The 24,221-nt window shown below is 55.5% G+C and overlaps 1 protein-coding gene across 2 annotated transcripts in view; it reads left to right on the top strand.

Annotated features, from left to right (window-relative positions):
- The window catches only part of NFAM1 (NFAT activating protein with ITAM motif 1), a 37,275-nt gene extending 21,189 nt beyond the window's left edge, over nucleotides 1-16,086 (top strand). Inside the window, exons 4-6 of one of the 2 annotated variants that reach the window (XM_004279649.4) lie at nucleotides 1,338-1,430; nucleotides 10,322-10,408; nucleotides 12,101-16,086. In XM_004279649.4, coding sequence (XP_004279697.1) covers nucleotides 1,338-1,430; nucleotides 10,322-10,408; nucleotides 12,101-12,160 — 240 coding nt within the window. In that variant the 3' untranslated portion in view covers nucleotides 12,161-16,086. Of the gene's footprint in view, nucleotides 1-1,337; nucleotides 1,431-3,780; nucleotides 4,658-10,321; nucleotides 10,409-12,100 lie in introns of those variants that run through there. The other variant, XM_049694565.1, reaches the window with a different exon arrangement.
- Nucleotides 16,087-24,221: the final 8,135 nt, after the last annotated feature.

Here is a 24,221-nt window from a genome sequence, read left to right as displayed (position 1 = left end):
ATGATATGAAGACTGGTCTTGCAGGTTTGTTGAGAGGCACAGGAGATAAGGCAAGTGATGCGTTTAGAGCCCCACCTGGCACCCAATGAGGCTCCAGGTACTCCCGAGCCATTATTATGCTGCGACTGGGGGTGGCGCTGGCTTCTGCCTGAGTGTTAAGCAGCTCTCCAGAGCTAATCCCAAGTAAACGGTCTGGGGATTGGCAGGCGGCTAGGGTTTTTAATTAGGTCCTGCCCCGAGATGAGGCTGTGTTGCTTCACTGTTGGCAGTGTGGTGTGCCTGAGATGAGGGGGGCGTCCGGACAGCCTCCCTCTGACTTGGAAGGAGCTGAGCCCTCACCCTCCCGAAGGCCCACTGCCCTGGCCTCCACGACCATTAGCGCTTCACACGGCACCCAGCGTGAGCTTTCTGAAACCACTTTCTGATCCTGGCGCCTCCTGGTTAAAGCCCTCAGAGGTTTTCCACCGTCCACCCTCTTCTCGAAGCCCAGCATGGCCGTCCTGACCCAACCAGGGCAGGTTCGCCTCTCGGGCCACGCCGACCGTCTTTAAATTCTTCCAGACCTGCTCCCTCTGCCTCTCCTCCCTCTCTTCCCAACGAACATCTCAGCCTTAAACAGCCTTCCTCTCAGCCTCCCTGCCAGGCGAGGCGTTTTTTCCCTCCTGTGCGCCAGGGGCTCTGTCCCCGTGGGTCAGCGCATGAACCACACGTGGTAAAACTGCTGGTTCGTTGTCCGTCTCCCCACCGGGTCTTAAGCTCCGGGAAGGCAGGGATGGTGTCCCCTTCTTCACACCACCTGGCTAACCAGAGTGTGTGTGGTTGGCCAAGGGCCACATAAGTGGCCCACGAGTGTCAAGAGTGCTTGACTCCCTCATCACCTCCCTGAATCTGTGCAGCAGTCTCGCAAAGGAGGGTGATGGCTGGAGAAACTGAGGTCCAGAGAGAGTAAGTGCTTGAGTGAGGCCGCAGAGCCAGTGAGGGGCAGAGAGGGACTGGACACCTGGTCTGGCCTGCGCTGGCTCACCCAGCAACACCCACAGTGATCGGCTGCAGCCGGGGGCCCTGTCACTCTGCTGGCACTGTGCTCTGGCACTGGGTGGTGGGCAGTTTATCGCCGGGATGTTTATCATGTCCGGTGTCCCCGGGCAGACGAGTGGTTTGATGTAGGTCTTGCAGGTATTTGCCCCGTTTCCCTGGAGAGGGTGGATGGAAGGTGCTGACTGATGCACTTCTGAGTGGCCTCATGACAACCTGCCATCCTTTCCTCTGGTGGGGTCTGGTCGGGGGTGGGAAGAAGGAGAGCCTCTGGTCCCCAGCCCTGACTCCTTTCCCCACAGAGACAGACGCAGGCTCCACGGAAGCACACTGCCCAGAAGGACCCCAGCGCTGCCAGCAGCCGGGAGCAGCCTCCACCCGAATCCGTCTACACAGTGAGTCCTCCGCCCTCCGAGGCCTGGCTCGGGGTCTGGTTCCCTGGCTCGGCCAGTGTACCAGCTGTGTGACCTCTCTGGGAGCCTCTACTTCCTCACCTGTAAACTGGGGACAAGAATTCCTGCCTGGAGGGATTTCTGTGAAGGTGAACCGAGGTTACAAGTGTGTGGCCCCGGGCCCTGGAAGGAGTGCAGGTGTGAGGTGCCGCTGGGGTCCCCTCCTTGGCGTGCCCCTCCACTTCTGGAATGAGGGCCAGTGAGGGCACAGTTGGTGAGGAATGAAGAAAGTCCCTTCATCTGACCAGGTGACGTTGACCCGCTCACCAACTCCTTCCTGTTTTTATTGCACAAACAGCATCGGAGCCACAGCAACAGGAATCACAAAAAGAGGAAAGAGTCAGGCAGTGTCCCACGCCCTTAACACACCAACGGTTTTCAATTCTTCACACCCCCCTTCCCCACCACACACACACACACACACACACACACACACACACACACACACACACACACACACACACACACTATTTCATGTCCTTACAGTCAAGCAGAGACACGGCTGAGATGCTGTTCGCTCCCCCAGCCTGGCTTGCCCATCTGGTCAACACGTGGTCACTCTGCCCGGTGGCTGGGATTGTGACAGACATTCTTTTTTCAGTTACATCTATTTTAGTTGAACAAATAACATATGCTCATTGTGGAGAAAGTGAAGAATAAATGCCACCCAGTGTCAGCTGGGGTCTCAACTCCACGGGGCCTCCAGCCGCCAGGTAGCGGTCTTGACTCAGCACCTGGGAGGTGCACAGCCATGCCTGGGTCCTGCAGGTCCTCCAAGGGCATGTTCCGGGACTCTGCCTGTATGGGCTGTAGCGGTTCCTGTCCCCACCACCCTGACTCATACGTGAAACTCAGGTCCTTCCTCGATGTCCATAAAACCCCGCGCAGAGGGTGTTCAGAATATGGTCCAGTTTACTGAGGATGAGGCAGATGGGGACGAGGCAAAGGCAGCATTCCTACAGGGCAGCGCCCATAGCCCCAAACAGAACGTAACACGGCCAGCTCTCATGGGGCCTTCAGCCCCTCCACCCCAGGGAATTTCCAGTAGCCACTGCTTCCCACGTGGCCCCAGACTTCCCCATATTCTCTCTTCTCTCCCAGCAACTCATCGTGGTATTTTCCCTAGGAGGAATTCTGGTGTCAACTGTTAAATGAAAACATTTCTCTCTCTCCGTACACACACACACACACACACACACACACACACACACACACGAGATCTTTCTATATATATCAAAAAGAGGAAAATAACCATCATTCTAGGCCTATCTTCTTCCAGTATAAACACTAGTAGCGTTGACCTCTGTACCTTCCAGTCTTTTCTGTAAACACATACAAAGAGACCCATACACACACTCACACATACTTTTTTAAAAAAAAATTGGAGTAGTACAGCTAGTTTTGTTCATGTTACAATATCTCATGAACATCTTTTCACATGAATAAATATCCTTCTCCAAGATTACTTTTAATGGAAGAGACTCACGTTTGCATGGAACATCTTTCTTGCCCGTGTTTAGACTTCTCTGGAGCGTGAGGAAGAGGCCCAAAGGCCCTGCCAGGTTGCAGGGTGGCTTCAAAAGGTTTTAGGGCTGGAAAGGAGATGTGAAGGGAGGCCGCAGACTCTGCTAGCCCTTGAGACCAGTCCCTAGCTGCTGGGGTTGGACCTGGGCAGATAAGAATACGTTCACAAGAGTGATGATGATGTCACGAAGTCATTTGTTGAGTACCTACTACGTGCCAGGTACTGTTGTAGGATTTTATACCTGTTATGTCATTAATACTCATAATAGGGCTTCAGGGTACAGGTGTTGTCCCCATTTTAATTTTCTTTTTTTTTAAATTTATTCATTTATTTTTGGCTGTGCTGGGTCTTAGTTGCAGCATGCAGGCTTCTTATTTGCGGCATGCGGACTCCTTAGTTGCGTCATGACGGCTTATTAGTTGCGGCATGCATGTGAGATCTAGTTCCCCGACTAGGGATCGAACCTGGGCCCCCTGCATTAGGAGTGTGGAATCTTACCCACTGGACCACCAGGGGAGTCCCTAATTTTATTTTCTAATTGTCTATTGCTGGTATGTAGAAATACGATTGATTTTTGTATATTGACTTTATATAGAGAGTAACCTTGATGAATTCACTAATTAATTCTAATAGTTTCTCTGTAAGTTCCTTTGGATTTTCTATGAACCTAGTCATGTCATCTATGAATAGTGGAAGTTTCATTTCTTCCTTTTTAATCTTCATACCTTTTCTTTCTTTTTTTTTGTTTGTTTTATCGCACTGCCTCAGACAGTGATGGTGAACAAGAGTGGTGACAGTGGACAACATCCAGGGAAGGATTTTTTTTTTTTTTTTTTTTTGTGGTACGCGGGCCTCTTACCGTTGTGGCCTCTCCTGTTGCGGAGCACAGGCTCCGGACGCGCAGGCTCAGCGGCCATGGCTCACGGGCCCAGCCGCTCCGTGGCATGTGGGATCCTCCTGGACCGGGGCACGAACCCGTGTCCCCTGCATCGGCAGGCAGACTCTCAACCATTGCGCCACCAGGGAAGCCCAGGGAAGGATTTCTGTATACTTCTCCTCTACTTTCTTTGGATGGATACTTAGATCACTGGTTTTCAATCTTTCTTTTTTCCTAATTTATGCACTTAAGGTTATGAACTTCCCTTTAAGTATGGCTTTAGTTGTATCCCACAAGTTTTGATATGTCATAGTTTTGTTGTCTTTCAGTTTAAATTTCCCACTTGCCCCATGAGTTATTTAAAAGTCTTTTGCTTAATTTTCAAACGTTTGTTTTTTAGTTATCATTCTGTTTTTTGTTTCTCACAAATTCCACTGTGATCAGAGAATACATTCAGTAGGATTTTAATCCTTTGAAGTCTTTTGAGACTCGCTTTATTGTTGGCTTATATTTTGTGTGCATTGTGCATGGCTGAGTGAGTGTTCTATATGTGTCAGTGAGGTCAAGTTTATTGATGGTGTTGCTAAAGTATGCCATATCCTTATTGATTATCTTGTCTATCAAATGTTGAGTGAATTGAGTTAAAATCTGCCCATTTGCTTGTAGATTGTATATTTCTCCTTCTGATTATGTCAATTTTTGCTTTTTATTCATGTGGGAAAATGTTCATGATATATTGTGACAGGAAAAAAAAGCTGTACTACTCCAGTTTTTTTGTGTGTGAAAAGTTGACCTTTTCTTTTTTTTGCGGTACACGGGCCTCTCACTGTTGTGGCCTCTCCCGTTGCAGAGCACAGGCTCCGGACATGCAGGCTCAGCGGCCATGGCTCACAGGCCTAGTCGCTCCGCGGCATGTGGGATCCTCCCGGACCGGGGCACAAACCCATGTCCCCTGCATCGGCAGGCGGACTCTCAACCACTGCGCCACCAGGGAAGCCCAAGTTGACCTATTAAGGAGCATGGATTTGGAGTAAGCCAGACAGACTGGGGTTCAAGGCCTAGTTCTTTTGCTCACGGGTTCTGCTACTTAAACTTTCTGAGTCTTGGTTTCATAACCTTTAATATAGGGCTAATGATACAGTATTACATTTCCGGTTTGCAAACATGCTATGATTTCTTCCATCTTAAATTCCTTATCTTGAGCTCACAGCCACCTCCAGTGACCCTGTCCTTTCTCGACGACTCCTTATAACAGATCTGTCAAAATTCCCTGTCTTCAGTTTCTGTCTCTCCTTTCCGACCCACTCAGTCAGGCTTTCTGCACACCTCTTCTTTCTGCCCCCCAAAGCCTTCCTTCTCAAGGTCCCCGTTGACCTCCACATTGTTAAACCCCGTGGTCAGTTCCCAGTCTTCCTCTTTCCCGATGAGCAGCAGCATGTGACACCAGCGAGCTCTCCCTCCTCCTAGACACACTTTCTTTACTTGCTTCCAGAACATTCCACCCTCTCCTAATGCCCCTCTGACTCACTACCATGCCTCCTCAGGCTGCATCCCTGGTTCCTTCTTAGGAACCAGAGAAATCCTGACCTCTGAACATTAGAGTCCAGGCCTGGGGCCCTTTCTCTTTGATCTTCACTCTCCTCCTTGGGAGTGAAGCAGCCTCAAGGTTTTGAGACCCTCTACACTCTGACAACTCCCAAATTTATACGTCCAGCCCAGACCCCTCCTCTGAACACCAGAAGCAACTGCATTTGGACCCCGTATCGGCTTCTCTCTCAGACCAATCTCCAATTCTTTACCCATCGAAGTACCTCTTCCCACAGTCCTCCTCATGCAGTGAATGGTTGCTCCATCCTCCCTGATGCTCAGGCTAAACCTTTTGAAATTGCCCTTTCCTTCTCTCCTTCCATCACTGCTCACATCGGATCCGTCAGCACATCTCATTGCGAACATATCCAGAATCTGACCTTCTCACCCCTCCAGGGCTGACGCTGGTGGGAGCCACCACCATTTCGTGCCTGGAGTCCTGCAGTTGGTTTCTAATCAGCTGGCCCGTTATTATCCTTGCCCCACAGTCTGTGCTCCACCCAGGAGCAGCAGAGTGATCCCACCCAAGCACAGATCACATCCCACTCTGCTCAGAGCCCTTGGTAAGTCTAGGTCCCCCGAGAAGCAGACACCAAGACGGGGGTAAATGTGTGATAGTTTTATTAGGGAAACCACCTGTGAGAGAAAATGGAGAAGACTGGGAGAGTTGTCAGACTCTTGCAGATCTCATCCTGGGTAAAGGAAAGGGTGAAGGAAGGCAGAGAGGATGCACCGACCACCGCACCATCTAGGGAAGATTCAGCAGGCCATGGGGAGCCCAGTCAGAGGAGTCCCAGGTGTCCCAGAGCGGGAGGCTGTGACGGCATCCCTGCTGAGCTCAGCCATTGGCTGGCGGTAGCCCACGGTGGCGGGGGGGGCCCTCTGTGCACATGTAATGATGGGTTTCAGAGCCCAGCAGCTGGGGCCCCGGGTCGATGCTGATCCCTGGAGTTGGAGGTCTGCGGATCATGTTCTCATGACCACCTCGGCCATCTAGTGAGATAGATTCTGTCCCACTCAGAGTCAACACCGGAGCCCTGACAGTGGTCTCTGAGAGCTCTGCCCACAGGCCCTCCCACTGTCTCTCCCCTCACTCACTCGCTCCAGGCACACTGGCCTCCTTGATGTTCTCCAGATGCACCAGGCTTGCCCCCCATGCCCACCCCGCAGGGGGGCCTTGGTGCTGGCTGCACCCTCCCCTCCACGGTGTCCTTTCTGGAGTCGTCCAGGGGCTGCTGTCTCACTCCCCAGCTCTCTGCTCAGAGGGCACCTTTGCAGGAGGCCTTTCTGACCTCCCCACCCTCTCCGTGAGCCAACATCCCCATCCTCCTTCTCTGGGTCTCTCCGTGGCCCTTACGGCCACCGATTTCTTTCTGATCGTGGTCTGCCTGGCGCCCTCCCCCGCACCAGCCCAGTGCCTGGCACGTAGTAGGTGCTCAGCGATCAGCTGAGTGGAGGCCTGTGCTTAGCTCCCAGCTGGCTGGGGTTCCCTGGGGCTCGGTGCTGGATACAGAGTAGGTACTCCATGGCGAATGTGGGGCATCAGCATTGTAGTTTCACGCTCCCCAGAAGCATCTGGACACCGCCCCCCCACCCAGCTGTGTTCCAGCCTCTGCCTGGCCCAGCGCCTCATTCTTGCTGTCAGCCTCCAGCCCTCCCACGCCTCACGGCAGCAGGAGGGGCCTTTCCGACACACCACTGATGCTGTCGCTTCCCACTCAGAAACCTCCAGGGGCTCCCCATTGCCAGCTCCTCAGCCTGGCACGAGAGGCCTTCATTGGAGGCCAAACCCAGCCCTGCCTCACCAGACTCCTGTCACTGCCGTGGGCCGTTTACTTCACACACGCCAGGACCTTGACCTAGAGCAGAGGTGCTCCGTCTCTCCTGAGTACCACTCCTTGCTGAACAAGGCCCCCAGGTCTCAGCCGTCTGCCCCGCAGAGGGCACCATGCAAACCTCAACATGCAGGTGTCCGTGAGACCACAGCTCTCATGTTTCCTTGGTGACAGGGGAGGGTATTACAGGGGGACCAATGTCCCAGACCCTCAGACTAGGTCCTGGCCCAGGGCAGCTGACTTCAGCTCTGGCCTCAGCCCACCTGGACAAAAGCCTTGGCACGGACTTCACGCCTCTGCCAGGGCTGGTGACCACTCGGCCCAGCATCACTGCTCATACTGGGCAGCAGGAGGCAAAGGGCTCAGAGGGCCTGGATCCCAGAGCCGTATCCCAGTACAGCCCAGCCCAGCCCGTTCAGAGGCCTGGCCTTCTCCCCGCGGGCGTACCCTGTGGGAGGCAGTCCCCATCACCAGCAAGCAAGGCCGAGGAGGTATCCTGTTGATGAGGCTGCCCTGCATTTCACAGCCTAGTGATGCCGGTCACTCCCTGCACGCAAACGCAGCCCAGCAGGTCAGGGCTTGTCAGAGGCTTCACTCAGCAGCTGCTAATTGGCAGCAACCTCTGCGGCCTCCCCTGCCCTCAGCCCTGCAGCTGCTCCCACCCACAGCATGACCCCTGCAGTGTGGGGCCCAGGCCTGTGGGGTCCCAGGTCAGGATGCTCTTCTCTGGCTGGGAGATCACTTAGCTGTGTGCCCAGGCCAGTGGGAGCACATGGAGCGAAGGGCGGGAGGGGCTGTGTGACCTGAGACATCTCTGGGCCTCTCTGGGCTAATGCGTGGTGGGCAGCCCACGTGGACTGGACACGAGGGAGAAGGGAACCATCTGTGGGACCCGAGATCTGCTCTCCTGCTGACATGTCAGCCAGGAGGCCCTTTTTCTCCCTTCACTCTGTGACCAGAAGCATCCAGCTTGGGGGGCTGTCAGATCTGTGGATCCAGGTCCGGGCGGACAGGCGGTGGAGGCCCAGGGCTGCTGAGGAGCAGATTCCCATCCCGTGTGCCAGGCTTGCCAGCAGTGGTTGGTGCTCTGGGCAGGCATGAAAGCCCAACAGGCCAGAGCAGGCCTTGGAAAATGCCTTTCACCGGAATTTGGGCTCCTCCCTGGGACAGCCTTGCCCCCTTCCTTACCCAGAGGCAGGCTGGAAGCACCCCTTCCAAGACCCTCCCTCTTTCTTTTTCTTTTTTTAAAATTTTTATTTATTTTTGACTGCGTTGGGTCTTCATTGCTGCGCGCAGGCTTTTTCTCTAGTTGCGGCGAGCAGGGGCTACTCTTGGTTGTGGTGTGCGGGCTTCTCGCTGCGGTGGCTTCTCTTGTTGTGGAGCGCAGGCTCTAGGCACGCGGGCTCAGTAGTTGTGGTTTGCGGGCTCTAGAGCGCAGGCTCAGTAGTTGTGGCGCACGGGCTTAGTTGCTCCGCAGCATGTGGGATCTTCCCGGACCAGGGCTCGAACCCGTGTCCCCTGTACTGGCAGGTGGATTCTTAACCACTGTGCCACCACAGAAGTCCTGACCCTCCCTCTTTCTGACGCAGAGATCCCTAGGGCAGCCTTGCCATCCCTGTGTGTGATGCCCTTGAAGTGAGGGTCTCCCAAGTGCCAAATGGTTTATTACACAGGTTTTCATGCCCCGCTACCTCTCGGAGCCTCCTTCCCCCCACCCCACCTCCCCTCCCTTCTCTTGCCTCAGAGCACCACCTGTCTCTGCAGCCTGCCTCGGCAACCCCTGCTTGCCTGTTGCCAGGGAAACCACCTCCTTGGCAAGCAGCCGGCATCCATATGACATGTACACGTGGGAAGGAAAGGTTCCTGCCTCTTGCTTAGGCTGTTAGTAGCTCTGTTCCGACATCCCCCAAGGAGCAGCGTCTGCCCCTTGCCTGGGACCCCGGTGCCCATCAGGGTCTGAGGAAGGGTCCAGGCTGTGACCGCAGAGAGGGGAGGGAGGCATCAAGCCTCCCTTGATGACCATTCAACAGTTATTAAGCACCTGTGATTCGCCAGACCCTCTGTTGGGCCCTTTATGTACAATATCTCATTTAATCATCCATTGAGCCTGAAAGAGAGATACAATGATTCCCATTTTACAGATGAGGAAACTGAGGCACAGGGAGGTTCCGGGGTTGCCCATAGCTGGCAGGTGTCAGAGCTGAGAGTTGAACCAAGGCTTGTCTGATTTCAAAGCTCCATCTCTTTCTACCATCCTGAGGCCTCTGGTCAGGCTGTTCATAGCTGGGCCAAGAGTGAGTGTGGCCCTAAGACACACATCTAGCTGAGCGAGGAGCCCCGTCATCATAGCTCATTTGGTGTTGTTCTCCAAGTGTGCCAACCACAGCTAGTGACCCAGCAACAAACCCAGCACAGCTGTGGGAAAGGAGTGTGACTCCAGTGGGTACCTAGGTCATCTGTGAGCACAGGCTGGGGTGAGGGGTGAAGGGATACCTACAGGGGTGGATGCGTGGGTGGGACCCTAACAGGGACAGGGCTTTGGCCCAGGGGAGTGAGGGGGGGATGCCAGGAGAGCATCCTATTGAAGCCTTGGCCATGGGAGTCACATCTGGGGGCTGCTGGCTGCACCAAAGGACCTAAGGACAGGCAGGGATGGTGGGAGGGGGGCCTGGGCCCTTCCTCTTGCCAGCTACCTGGGGGCCTGGAGAGCCCACCGGGCTGAGCACAGGCTCTGCTAGAGCCTTGAGGTGATGTGAGGGGCTGGCAAGGGGCACAGAGAGGAGTGGCACTGTACTAGCGGGGAAGGGGTTAGATGGCTCCGAGAGGGAACGGCAGGTGCACAGGTGCAGCCGTGTGACCGCGAGTGGCGAGGCTGGGGGTGGTGGGTGTCCCCTCACAGGTCTGCCCGGCCCCTAGGCTCCCTCGGGCGGCGGGGAGGTATAGCAGGCCTCTGCGGCCGGGGCCCTGCCCCTCTGTTCACCTTTCTCTGACCTTCCCACGTCTCTTGCAGGACCTGCAGCGCCGAGAGACCGAGGTCTACGACTGCATCCAGAGTGAGGCCAGCAGCCCGCCCTCCAACCAGGACCTGCTCTCCCAGGTACGCAGGGGCTGGGCAGCGAGCCTCATCTTACTCCATTTGTCCTGTTCCTCGTCTGGGAAACGGGTAAATAGGACCAGAGGAGGGAGCCACCTGCTGCCGAATCAGAGCCCTCTCTGCGAGGCAGCTGGCCTAGTGGTTGGGAGGTCTGGTGGATTTCAACCCCTGCTCCACCCCTTACCAGCTGTGCAGCCCTGGCCAAGGGGCTAACCTCTGCGCCTGCTTCTCCTCGGCTGTAAACTGAGGAGCCTGACAGCACTCACCTCCTAGATTTGCCACGAGGATCAAATGTCGTACTGGGACCCCGTAGGCGCCGTGCAAGATGAGCAATCGTAACTGCCACTGGGCACGGTATAGTGTCTACACTGGCCAGTAAAGCAGGGGTGCTTGGCTCCTAGCTCTCCCCAGGCTGAAGGTGGCTAAAGCCGGGAGCTGGAGTCTACACTGATGCCAGCCTGGGAGGGTCTGGACAGGGCTTCGTTATTATCACGATGGGGACTAAGGCATATCACTTGATCATGATTCTCTCTCTCTCTCTCTCTCTCTCTTTTTAATACATTTATTTATTTATTTATGGATGCGATGGGTCTTCGTTGCTGCGCGCGGGCTTTCTCTAGTTGCAGCGAGCGGGGGCTGCTCTTCATTGCGGTGCGCAGGCTTCTCACTGCGGTGGCTTCTCCTGTTGCGGAGCACGGGCTCCAGGAGCGCGGGCTTCCGTAGTTGTGGCTCACGGGCTTAGTTACTCTGCAGCACGTAGGATGTTCCCGGACCAGGGCTCACACCCGTGTCCCCTGCACTGGCCGGCGGGTTCTTAACCACTGAGCCACCAGGGAAGTCCCGATCATGATTCTCTCTTAAACCTCAGTCTGCTCATCTGTAAAGTGGATGAGTGACACTTTACTGCAAAATCAACTGCCCCTGAATTCAAATGAGTTCCAAGTTAAGTAGCATCTACACCAGAGCTTTGGACACCATCAAGTGCAAGGTTGGATTCAGGAGCTCAAGGGCTGTGGGTAGGCACCTTGGAAAAGCCATCAGGAAGTGAGGGGAGCAAGTGCTTGGCCCCGCTGGCCCAGGCTGACTCTGTTTGTTGAATCTCCTATTCTCAAAGCCCTTTGTCTACTCATCCCTGAACTAGGCTCTGATTGGAGGCAGGGCTTCCCCAAGGATGTCTGGGCCATCCCAGGCACTGCCCACCATGTGCCAGGCCCTGAAGTCCTGGCAGGATGACTAGAAATGTTCCGGCCCTCCAGGATCCTTGGGTCTGCAGGAACAGGGTCACTGATCTTACAAACACACAGAGACATTTGTAGCCCCCCATGAAGGGTGGGCTCTGGGGAGGGACTAGGCCAGAGCTGGGAAGGGGGCTCTCGGGGGTGCAGAGTGAGGAGGAGGTAGCCAGGGAACAGGTAGGATGGAGGGAGCACGCCAGGCAGAGGGAAGAGCACCTGGGGAGGCCCAAGGCAGGAAAGAAGAGGTCTGTGGAGTTGGAGGGCAGAGAGCAGACATGGGCTGGAATGATGGGAGAAGAGGCTGGTGCGGTGGGCTTGGGCGCAAGGACAGGTCTCCCTGTCAAAGCTGCTTGGGAAGCCATCTGCTTGTCTGCCTCTGCCTAAAACTAAAGTTGTGCAAGTTTGTTCTTTTCCCTCCCTACTGTTTTTTATTTCTTCTTTTATTTTTATTTTTTTCCAGGAGAAACAACATGGATTTGAGGGTGAGGGTGAATTTAACCTGGTCTATGAAAATCTCTAGGACAAGCTCTGCCTGCCCCCGGGTCTTGCCTGGATCAGAGGCCCTGGGGCAGCCTCTCCCTCCAAAGGACTCGATCTGTACCAGGAGCGAGGCCCCAGGGGTGCCCCATCACCTCACTTGCCCTCTTGCCTTGGCTGGCCCCCCCCCCCCCCCATTCTGCAGCCCGGCCACACCCGCCGAGTGTGCCACATCTCCGGACCTTTGCCCGAGCGGCTCCCTCTGCCAGGCGGGCCCTCCCTCCCTCCCCAAGGGCTCTCCTGAACGCCACCCAGAGCCCTTCTTACCCTCTCTAGACACACGGGCCCTCTTGTACCAGCCTGAACCACCAGGAGGTTCCCGCCAGGGACCCTCGTCAGTACTGTGTGCACAGGGGTCCCAGCGTAGGTGAATAAAGGAGCAACTAGGCAAATGGCCCCCGTCTCCCCGCCCCCCGCCCAACTAGGCCAAAGGCACGAGGCGACCACACAAAGTAGATCAGGGGGGTGGCGTGGGGGGTATGGGGCGTGGGCAGGAATGAACCATGCAGGGGCTGGGCTGGGCCCAGGAACAGAGCTGGAGGCCAGGGAGGCAGCTCAGTGGGGGCCTGGGACTGCGAGGGTCCGGGCACACGCAGGGAGCTCTCTGCCTCCCCCAGCAAGGACCCCAAGGTTGTTTCCCATCAGCCTGGCCGCCTACGCTCTGTGTGCCAACTGCTTCCTCACCACGCCCTGCTCACCACCACCTCAAACCTTCCCCAGCCTCAGGGCCTCGCTGCTCCTGGTCTACCTACAGCCCAGTTCCCCAGAGCCCCTCCACCTGGCCTATCTCGACCCCTCCCACCTCCTCTGTCTTTGTCTGCCTTATGCCCCAGCCCCGGCCCCTGGGGATCGAGGACAGCCCGGCCCCTTCCCTCCTTGCCCCGGGCCGGTCCCAGCTGCCTGGAGGCCAGCCCTCTCTGTCGTGGTCCAGCTGCATAGCTCTGTTCTTGGGCCTTCCCCTGGGGTGGGCAGAGGGGTCCCTTTGTGCTGCAGAAGCTCAGGCCCCATGGCCCCTCAGTGTCTGACCCTGAGCCATTTCTGCTGCTCGAGTGTTCACGTTACCCCTCATTTCACCTCACGGCAGCCCCACACTGTAACCTACCTCACAGGCAGACCAGGGCTAAGGGTGGGCTCACCCAGGCTGTCAGGCTCTGAGCCCTCCCTCCCCTGCTGTCCCCCATCCCTCCCTTGCTTTCCACTATTTGGTCATTCGTGCAATGGGCAGGCCAGTCCTCCCTCCACACACACCCAGTGCTGTCCCCAGAGGTCCCTCAGGTGCCCTCTCACACAAACCGCAATGTGCCCAGGAGGGTGGTGGCCCGAGGCGCAGGCCCTGGCCAGACCCCCGGCTGGTTTGTGGGTAGCACCTTCAGCCCTGCAGGTCGGCGCCCCCGCAGGGTAAGGGCTGGGGCCGGCAGGGTGGGCCTGGGTTGACGTCAGGAAGAAGCCCCAGCCCCTCCGCTAGGGCTGTGTGTGGCCCCCTCGGGCCTGTGGCACGGTTCACAGCATCTCAGCTTGGTTCTGAGCCTGGCCTTGGAGCACACGGCAAGGAGGGCTCTGAGCGGGAACACGGAGCTGCGGGGAGAGGCCCCCGCTAGCCAGAAGGCAGTTTAACGAACTCCTAGCCTGTTTAGGGAGGCGAAGCTGCCTTCCAGGCCCCTGACTCCATCAGCCTGAGGCAGAGGCCGGGGCTGGGGGCCGGGTGAGGGAGGCAGGCCGCTCAGCGTGCAGCGGAGCCTCTCCAGGGAAGACCAAAGGCAGCAAGACAGGAGGAGGCCACCTCGCTGGGCCCCAGAGCGTCCTCAGCCCCTGGCCCTGGACCCTCAGGCTGGGAATCAGCCTTTTCCCGTTGGCCCCTGGGGTAGTGCGGGGAGCCTGGAGAGACTGCACCCCCCGCCCTGGCCCAGCCCCCTGCAGTCCCCTCTCCACGAAGCAAAGTATCCTGATGAGACCTACACAGGACCATGGCCTCCCCTTGTGCAAAACCCCCCACTGTTCCCATCTCACTTGGAACAAAATCCCAACTCTTCCCTGCGGCCTGTGAGGCCCTCAGGGACCAACTCATCGCCCCTCTTGTGGACACAGACGTTGTCAAGTGTGGTGACCGAGCTCAGTTCGGGGCAAGGCTGGGCAGGCGCTGAGGTCTTCAGTGAGCAAGGAGAGAGGCAGGGAGGAGGGTCAAGGTGGAAGGGGGGACCCCCAGAGGAGAACGTTCTGGGACGCCCAGTACTGAGCCAAGAAGACTAAGCACCCCTCCTTCCCCAGCCCCCGGGACTGGGAGCCTGCGGAGATGGGCTGGTGCAGGGGTGAGGGGTGGCAGACGACTGCAGGGGGCGCAGGTGGCCACGAGAGAGGAGAAGGGGGCAGAGGGGGCTCGAACTGAGCTCCTGGAGGGCAGGTTTGCGTGGACTCTGAGTGGGCAGAGGAGAGAAGAGAGAGGAACCGCCCTTGGGGGTCATCTGGGGCTGGGTGGCCGCTGGCCTCTCTCGAATCCCAGCTCCACCTCCCAGAAGCCATGTCCACCTGAGCCTTGGCTTCAGTAACAATCAAGTCGCTGAGTGTTACTCAGAGAGGACAGATGGGGAACTCCCTGCCCTGCAGAGGCTCAGCGGGTGTGTATTTCCTTCTCCACTCATCCTTCAGGAAAAACAGGCTGCCACTGGGCAGTGCGGAGGGAATCTGCTAAATGAGGGGCAGGCCTCCCTGGAGGTGGGGACCCCCTTCTTTGGCCCCCTGCAGGCTGAGGAGCAATAGGTGAGACCCAGGTGAAGGAGAGACTTAGACCAGCAGGGTGGATGGCAGCCATCCTGAGGGTGGACCCCTGGCCCAGGAGCTTGTAGCAGAAGCCCCTGGCAGCCCCTGAGGGCCAGGCCTCGGGCACTGCTTCCTCCTGTCCGGACCCCGCCCCAGCCTCACCACAGGGGGGCGGACATGTATGTCACGGTCTCGGCCTATGCTTCTTTCTGCCTGACCCGCCCCAGCTCTGACCTGGGATTCCCTACCATCTCTAGGTCACACCCCTGCCACCCTCTTCCAGGCCTCTGGGCATCTGAAACATCTCACCCACTGCTGACACCCTCAGCCTCCACTGGCCTCTCCAGGGTAGCGGCTTAGAAATGGCCATTCTGCCCCTTCGGGCAGGTTTCAGCCTCCAGCCCTCCCTCCTGCTCCTGCCCCTCTCAGCACTTGGAGAAAATCATCCCTGGAAACCAAACCCAGGAATGCAAAGCGGGTGTGGGAAGCGGTTCCCCCTCCTCGGAAACAATTTCCAAAGGATTCTGCAAAGCAGAGTTTCCATGGGAACACGTGCTGGTTACACTGGAAACCTTGGTGGGGCTGGGGTCCCCTTCACAGCACATGGCAGGACCTTGGCGTGAGGGCCACGGCCAGACGCAGTCGTTGCATTTTGGCCACCGGGCCTCACTCACCTGAAATCAAGTTACAGGCAAATCTGCCTTTTTTTCCCCATTCGAATTGAAAGGCTACGCTCCGTTCTAAGGATGCCTCTCGGATTTCCAGGATGGATTTTTATGTAGTTCAAGAGTTTTCTTGGCAGAACGCCCAGCCAGGAGAGGCGGGCTGGGGCCTTGGCCCAGCCAGGCTAACAGAGTGCGTCCCTCCCGCACGCCAGGGGATGGCATTGGCCCACCTGAGGGGCTTCCCCAGACCTGAATCCAGACTGTAAGAGCTGCGGACAGTGGCAGGAGGCACTGAGACACCTTCCTTCCTAGGTGCCCTCCTTGACCTGCAGTCAGAATTGTGGCCTCTGGGCCTTGATGGTGCATGGGTCAGGCTAACCGTTACTATTCTCTGCACTTGGTGTTGGCGTGTGTTTTGTATGTGTGTATCTCTGCAGGGGACACAGGCATGTACTGCAGTAAAACACGTAGACACTACAGCAAAGCGAAATTCTCTTTGATGTTCCTGCCACCTCCCAGCCTCCATCCCAATGCCCTCCCCAGAGGCAACCCTGGGTCATTGGGGCATATTTTCTTCCGGGCTGTTCTTATTGCATCTACGTACATATATGCACATAGACAAACATAAAATATCTAGTGTTTGTGTGGGGTTCTGAAAAGCTTAAATGGAATCATCTGTAGGTGTTATTTGCTCTTGCTTTGTTCATGCAGTCCCACGTGGTGGGGATCTGCCGGTGACAGCACACAGGAACTGCCAGACTCTTTAATTACAGCAAAGAATTCCACAGGACTGATGGATCCTAATTTAATCAGGCCCCTGTTAATGCCCCTTTCAGTTGTTTATGATTTTCTAACCTCACAGAAGGTGCTGCAGGGAACACCCTTGGACGCATCTGCAAAACTTTCTCTGCAGGAAATGGCGAGAAGAAATCGCTGGGGCCCAGGGCGTGGACATTTACTATTTTAACGGACACTGCCAACTCGTCGTGCATGGAGGTTGCACTGGTTTCTGTTGTTCAGACTCTTTATCTACAAGATCTCATTTAATCCTGAAAACACACTGCGAAGTGTGTGTGTGTGTGTGTGTGTGTGTGTGTGTGTGGGCTTGTCTCTGCATTTTACCAAAGCAGAGACTGCGATTCAGGAAAGCTGACCGGCTAAAGGTCATTGTAGCACAGAAGGGGCAGCGCTGGGCTGGTTCCAACTGTGTGCAGGCAAAGGGCAGCGGGGGGGAGGCAGAAAGAGCCATGGAGGGACTCTGTGCCCCCCCGGCTGGGGGGCCCATGAAGGGACAAATTTCCTTAAGAATATTGCTCAGAATTGTGGGGACCCGGGGGTGTCCTCTTGCCCGTCAGTGGTCTATTTCCTTGGGGAAATGAAGGCAGGTCAGTAGGAGTGACGGGGCCAGGCCTGCCCAGCTGCCCACACCCGCTGTGGGGCCTGGCCTCAGGCAGCCTGGATGTTTAGATCCCCAGCCTCCCCTGGAAATTTCCAGGCACAGCAGGCCTGGAGGTGTGAGCTGCTTCTTAGAAGCTTTATAATCTGGGGTAACGCTGCTGTAATTGGCATTGTTTTGCATTTACAATCCTCTCATTACCTGAAAACCTACTCGCATTGGCATATCTAGAGAGGGTTTAATTTTCCCACTCTGGGACATTGAGGGGCTGAGGAGCACAGGCTTTTTCTCTGTCACCCCCTTACCCGCCCCATCCCACTTCCCCAGTGAGTGCCACAGGCCCCTCCGCAGGTCACATTCCGGCACAGCCCTGTACCTGGCTCCCCACCATGCGCCCCTGCTGATCTGGGGACTGCTTTTCTCCCTAGTTCCCCCTTCCTTCCTCCCTCGAGCCCACCCATCTAGTCTCCAACCCCTCCTCTTTCCGCCCTTCCCAGTTTCTGCCACCAAATTGATCTTCCTATAGCACAGATCTGACCATGTTACTCCCCTCTCAAAACCCTGCAGTAGTTTTACATTCATGGTCAATTCGTTTCAATAAACAGGCCAAGATAATTCAATGGGGAAAAACAGTCTTTTCAACTAATAGCGCTGGGAGAAATGGACATCCACATGCAAAAGGATGAAGCAGGACCCCTACCTTACAACCTGTACAAAACCTCATAGTGGCTTCCACTGTCCACAGGTTGGAGGCTTGACCCCTCAGACCTGTATACAGGGCTCTTACAATCCCTTCATTCTTTCAACATTTGTTCAGCTCCGACTATGTGCCAGGCCCCGTGCTGGGGCTGGGATAAGAGACAGACAGTTCTGTCCTCATGGAGTCCATCAGCCTCCTTTCTGACCAGCTCCCACTGGCCCAGAGTCACCCCAAGTCCTGTCCATGCTCCAATCATGGCTGCTGTTCCCCCTGGGGCCAAACTCCCCACCTCTGAACCTGAGCAGGAATTCCTGCTCAAATGCCACCTCCTCCACGAAGCCTTCCGTAAAACTCCCTCCCCCCACCAAGCAGTTTCTTCATCTCTCTGACTGCTCTGACCTCCTCGCATTGAATCGGTTCACACACATCCCCAGGAGGGCCTGAGCTCTCTGAGCATGGCAGATACCTTACTCGTCTCTCTTTCTGCCTGACTCATAGCAGGGACCCAAGAGCCATTTGTTTAAAGAATAAATTCAACTATTCCTTTGCTGGTGATTTAGTGCTGGTTCTTGCTGAAAAAGGGAGAATGATTTTTCTCCCAGATTTCCAGAAAGCGATCGCTAATTAGTAGGTGACCCATTTTACATATGTGAAAATTGAGAAAGACCTGTAGCTGCATCCGCACCACCAGGATAGGCAGGGCCATGAAAGTGCACGTGGTGAAAAGGTAGCCCCCTGTCGCCTGATGGGAAGGGGCAAGCTCTGTGCTGGATTGTTGGAGGCCAAGCCCAGGCGCATCAGACAGGCCAGCGGCGGCCCCTCGCTTCACCTCCGGGCCATGGAGGCTGTTAGGGGCTCCGATCAGTCGATGATGCTGCTGCGTGCCTGTGGAGCACACATCAGGGGCCGTGAGCCCTGTTAGGGTGGTCCTGCTAACTGATCCCAGAAGCCTCTGTCACTGCCAGGGGGGTGTCTCAGCCGACTCAGCAATGTCCTGCCTCAGGGGCTTGTAGGCCAGGCCAGACAGCCCTGACCATGCGGGGCCTGGGACCTTCCAAGCAGCCAGCAGGACTGAGCCCAGTGGGGAGTGAGGGATGGGAACACTGACAAAGCCCTGTGGGTCCCTAGTGTCCAGGCTAGGTCACAATCACCCTGAGAGCGGCTGGCTTGGTAAGGAAGGCTCAGGGTGCTCAGGCCTTTAGAAGGTCCCCTACTCTGGCTTCCTGGGAACCAGTCAAGACCCAGCTTCAAATGCCCCCCACCTTCCTCCTGCAGCCCCACAGCCTACTGCTTCCTATGGGGGGGGTGCCTTTTGGGGGGCGGGGCCAAGATTGCTGGTGGCCCCCTTGGATCTGTTAGAACAAGTCTGTGCAGTGAGTCCCCAGGGGAGGGAGGTTCTGGAGCCGAGTGCCCAGGTCCAGAAAGAAAAATGGTAACTGTAGCGATACAAGGCAAGCCCTGAGCTCCCATGCCTCAGCCTCCCTCAGCCTGTGCCCGCGGGTAAGCCCAGCTTCTCTGGATAAGGGCAGGAAGCTGGGAGGGGCCGAGGAGGGAGTTGACCCCAGGTTTAATCTGGCCCCTTGGCCTGCACTCCTACCCCACATCTCAGTGTTTCAGGACGCTGTTGTCTTCTTTCTGGGTTCAAGCCCAGAGCTGGAGACTAAAGAGAGCCTTACGATGCTCCATCCTAAAACTGCCCTGCACGCACACACGCACACACACACACACACACACTCTCTCTCTCTCTCCCTCTCTCTCCCTCTCTCTCTCTCTCTCTCTCTCTCTCTCTCTCTCTCTCTCTCTCTCTCTCGCGCTCTCTCTCTCTCTCTCTCTCTCTCTCTCTCTCTCTCTCTCTCTCGCTCTCTCGCTCTCTCGCTCTCTCGCTCTCTCTCGCTCTCTCTCGCTCTCTCTCTCCCTCCTCCCTGGGACATGGCCCGGCTCCACCCTCATTCCTCCACCCCAGCCTGCCCTGCCTTGTTCCCTTTCCTGCCCTTCGTCCCTTCTTTCTACAGAAGGGCCCTTCCGGGGTCTCTCTTAACCTCCAGGCCCTGGCACATGCAGCTCCCTCAGCCCAACAGATACTTAAATGCCTACTGAATTCTTGTCTGGAGCTAGGCACTGTTCCCATTTTATAGACGAGGAAACAGTATCAGAGATGTAGCAACTTGCCCAAAGCCAGGAAGCTGGCAAATGGTGCCGCTGAGTTCAAGCCTCCAGAAATGGCTTCAGAGTCAGTGATCTGAACCTCTTCGCTTGGTTGCCTTCTGTGATAGGCTGAATAATCCCCCCCACAAGATGTCCACCTCCTAATTCCTGGAACCTGTGAATATTACCTTATATGGCAAAGACTTTGTACTTGTGATTAAGGATTTTAAAATGGGGAGATTATCCTGGATTATTACAATCACAAGTGTCTTTATAAGAGGGATGCAGAGGGAGATTACAGACAGAAGGCGGAAGGCAATGTGATGATGGAAGGAGAGAAAGAGATTTGAAGATGCTACCTTGCAGGCTTTGAAGCTGGACGTAGGGGCCCTGAGCCAAGGAATGCAGCTCTAGAAGCCGGAAAGGGCGACAGAACAGGCTCTCCTCAAAGCCTCTGCAGTGGCATGGCCCTGCAGACACCCTGGTTTCAGCCACGGAAACTGATTTTGGATTTCTGGCCTCCAGAACTGTAAGAGGAAAAGTGGATATTGTTTTGAGCCACCAAGCTTGTGGCAACTGGTTATAGCAATCTAGGAGTCGGATATACTTTTCCTCCTGGAAGAGCCGATTCAGCCTCCTAGTCACCCCCCCACCACCACCCCCGGTCAGTGGCTCACTCCCACTCTGTGTTCCTTGTGCTGCTGGAGCACACGGCTGCCTCCTCACGGCTCTGACCCTGGAGGTTGCTGCAGCCACAGCTTCTTCGCTCACCCCAGCCTTGGCCTCTCCTCTCACTCCCAGCACTGACCTTGCCAGGTTGGCATCATCCTCCAGTTGCCCAAGGACATGCACCAGCTCTAGGGCATGGCAGAGAAGGAAACTGAGGCTCAGAGAGGGGCAGTGAATGCCTGAGGTCACTTAGCTGGCAAGGGGCAAAGCCGGATTTGAATTTGGGCCTGTCTGATAGCGGGGCTCGTGCTCCCAACAACTCTCCTGGTGGACACTTGGTAAATGTCCCTGAGTGAGTGACAAGACAGGCAGACACAGTAACCCACGGAAAACACATCATGGGAAGGTCTATGGGATCTTCAAGGAGGGTGGTAACCGTGCCTGAGCAAACCAAGGAAGGCTTCCTGGAAGAGGTGCCCTTGAAGGATGAGGGCACTCCAGGTAGAGAATATTATGAGCAAAGGCCTGAAGATGGAAGGAGTGAGATGGCAGGAAAGGTGAAGCACTGGGAGGAGCCTGGAGAGATGACACCAGGCCCAGGTCATGAAGGGCCTTGGATACCAGGCTGAGGCTGAGGAGCCCACAGAGCTTGGGCAACAGGAGAGCGAAATCCCCTACATCATTCTTTAGGAGGCAACTCGACTGAGTGGCTCTGGGGAGGGTGGCCTGTTCCATTTGGAGGCTGCTGCCTCCAAAAGCAAAAGCTTTGGGGCTGGGACTGAGACCGAGGAGGTAGAGGTGGGGGCAGGGAAGCAGACTCTAGAGCCACTTTGGAGAGGGGACAACAAGACCTGGTGACCTACTGGCCTCAAGGCATAAGGGTGAAGGGATGTCCATGCCCCCATCCAGTGGACAGAGACTGGTTTCAGTAAACAGAACCAGATGTACAGGAGTAGAGAGGCAACGTGGGGGGAAATCCAGGTGGCAACCAGGGGGAGGTGTCCCGAAGGCAGCTGAGAGAATGGGTCAGGACTCAGGAGATAGGTTGAGGCTGCAGACAGAGGATGGGGAGAAACTGGGAAGGCTGTGGTGGCCACAGTGGCAGGAGGAATGAGGTAATCAGGGAAGGTGTGCTGAGAGGTGACCAGGGCACCCGTGGTGAAAGGCTCTTGAGGAAAGGTCTCTTTCCCTCCTCAGCTGCTGCTGCTGCCCCTGGGTGCCAACCCCAGCATTCATCTGGGTCCATATGGAATTGGACCTTTCCTGGTGGGCTCCACTTTAGGGAAACCTGATAGCAAATTCCAAACCAATAAGCGCAAATAAATGAGGGGTGATTACTGACAATAGGAGAGGGTACACCACGGGGTGCCTCCAAATAGCATCTCCTCCAGTACGTTTTAAGTGCTTTATAGGTCATTAACTACTTGACAGAGAGAGCCTGACACTTAAAGCAAAGAATTCTGCGCCTCTGCCAGGGAAAATCAATCAGAAATGAAGATAGAGCATCACTTGCGTTAAGATGTACAGGGTGGGCAAACGGGATTTGATTTACACATAATTTTAAGGTCCTCTCCATTGTATAAACTGAGGCAATGTGTATTTGAGGACATTTATAAATCCCAAACTGGAGTTTAGAAATATTTAACTTCCCCGCGGCCTTTTTTTTTGGTTGTTGTTAATGGAATATTTCAAAGATGGGAAAGTATGGAGACAGGCTTAAACATCTAAGCCCATCATCTGATTCTGTCAAATAAAACCATAACTATATAGCTAAGACTGAAGCTTTTAAATGTTACTTGTTTTTTAAAATGTTGTTTGTTTATTCTTCCTGGCTTTTCAAATTCTATCTTCTGTCCCCACCTCTTCAGGGAGACCTGAATGCTGACCACCCACCCCTGCCTAAGATATCACTCCTTCCTCTGAAATCCGAGAGTAATTACTGCCTCTTTAATTAACTTGGCAATTAATCACCACCTGCTGGTGAAACAGCTTTTATTGTCCTTGTCCATCTTGCATGTGGGATGCAGGTGGGGGTAGGGGTGGGGGCCAGGCAGGCAGGGGGAGGAGGGAAGGCAGGCTGGGCTCTCCTCAGGGTCCCAGGCTGAGCAGGGTCTGCTGGAAGGAGAGGCTTGATATCCAGGGGGTCAGCTCCCTCCTGGCTCTGTTTAGGTAGCTGCCAGTTACCAGGAACTGAGATGAGCTGGAGAGAAGTCCCAAAAGAGCAGTGGGCAGCTAGGAGGGTAACCTACCTTGTGCAGCTTCAGGGCCCCTGCTTTGCTTCCCTCTGACCAGAATGGTCTTTCCATATTGGGTCTGGTTGTGGGTTGCATTGTGACCCCAAAAAAGATATGTTGGAACCGTAACCACCAGTACCTGTGAATGTAACCTGATTTGGAAATAGGGTCTTGCTGATGTAATGACTTTGAGATGAGGTCATACTGGATTAGAGTGGGCCCTAAATCCAATGACTGGCATCCTTGTGAGAAGGGCATGTGAAGACAGAGACACAGGGAGAACTCACTGTGCCACCAAGCTGGCTCCTCTGCACACCTGGATCTGACTGCCCAGGATCTCAGCATTTCTTTAGTCGATTAACCCTCCCCCACCCAACTCCAGCAGCAGCTCCTACATCCTCCTCTGTCAGAGGAAGCTCTCTCCCCTATCCCATATCAGAGACCACCCTGCAATCAAAACGACTCTCTTGGGAGGTGGAGGTTCCCAAGTACTGCCCTCCCCCCAGAACAGCGTGCCTGCTCAAGTCAGTTTGCTTAATGATAACCCTTGTGGTTCCCCCAGGAAAATCCTCCCACATGCCTGCAAACCCCTCAGAAGCGGGCAAGGTACACTGGTTTGAGCAGAGTGCTTTTAACTTCCGCTGTGATTGGGGGGGAGGGGGTGGTCAGAGAGGGAGAGGGCGCTGCAGGCTACCAGGATTTTAACACGAAGGCAGGGCCGTCTCACTCGTACTGCCAAACACAGCGTTCGGTGCAGCCTGTTCATTGAAACGATTCACCTTCTAACCCATCTGATCTAATCCACTCCCTTTTGATAGATGGGAAACTCAGGCCCGGACACTCCACAGGGCATCGCTGTGTAGGGATCTGAGGTCCAGTGATGTAGCATGTCCCAAGTGACAGCGTTTCTCTGCACCTCAGTCTCCCCATTCTAGAAGGAGAATAGTAATATCACCCTCTAGGGATGTTACCAGCCTTAAAGACAGCTCTAAAAACCTATATGTACATTTTCCATGAATTCAATCAACATGTTCTGAGCACTTCCTGGGTGCCAGGTCCTGGGGATACAGCGGTGAGTGGCACAAACCCGGTGTCCTGACTTCAAGGTGCTACCTATTTTGTAGAAAAAGACAAAGAAACGCATTACCCTCGAGGTAGTTAAGTGTTATGATGGGGTGTACAGAAGCAGTGAGGAAAAGGATACAGATCTCAGGAGGACCCAAAAGAGTAGTGGCGGACACAGGGGAAAAGAAAAGGCAAAGAATGGATCCCGCAACCCCACACCCCCACTGTCTGCACCCCTTCTTTGCCTTAGCCAATCAGGCGCCAGCATCGCCGGCCGGCCGACTAATCAGGAGCCGGAACAGGAGCTCGAGTCGCAGACGAAGGCTTCCCCAGGGAGGGCGGCAGGAGCCCGCGTGCCCCGCCCCTCCCGGCCCCGCCCACTCCCCGCCCATTCCCCGCCTAAGGCCCGCCCCGCC

Source organism: Orcinus orca, chromosome 11 (genome assembly GCF_937001465.1).
Source record: "Orcinus orca chromosome 11, mOrcOrc1.1, whole genome shotgun sequence".
NCBI classification, from domain to species: domain Eukaryota; kingdom Metazoa; phylum Chordata; class Mammalia; order Artiodactyla; family Delphinidae; genus Orcinus; species Orcinus orca.
This window is presented reverse-complemented; position numbering and strand designations above follow the sequence as displayed.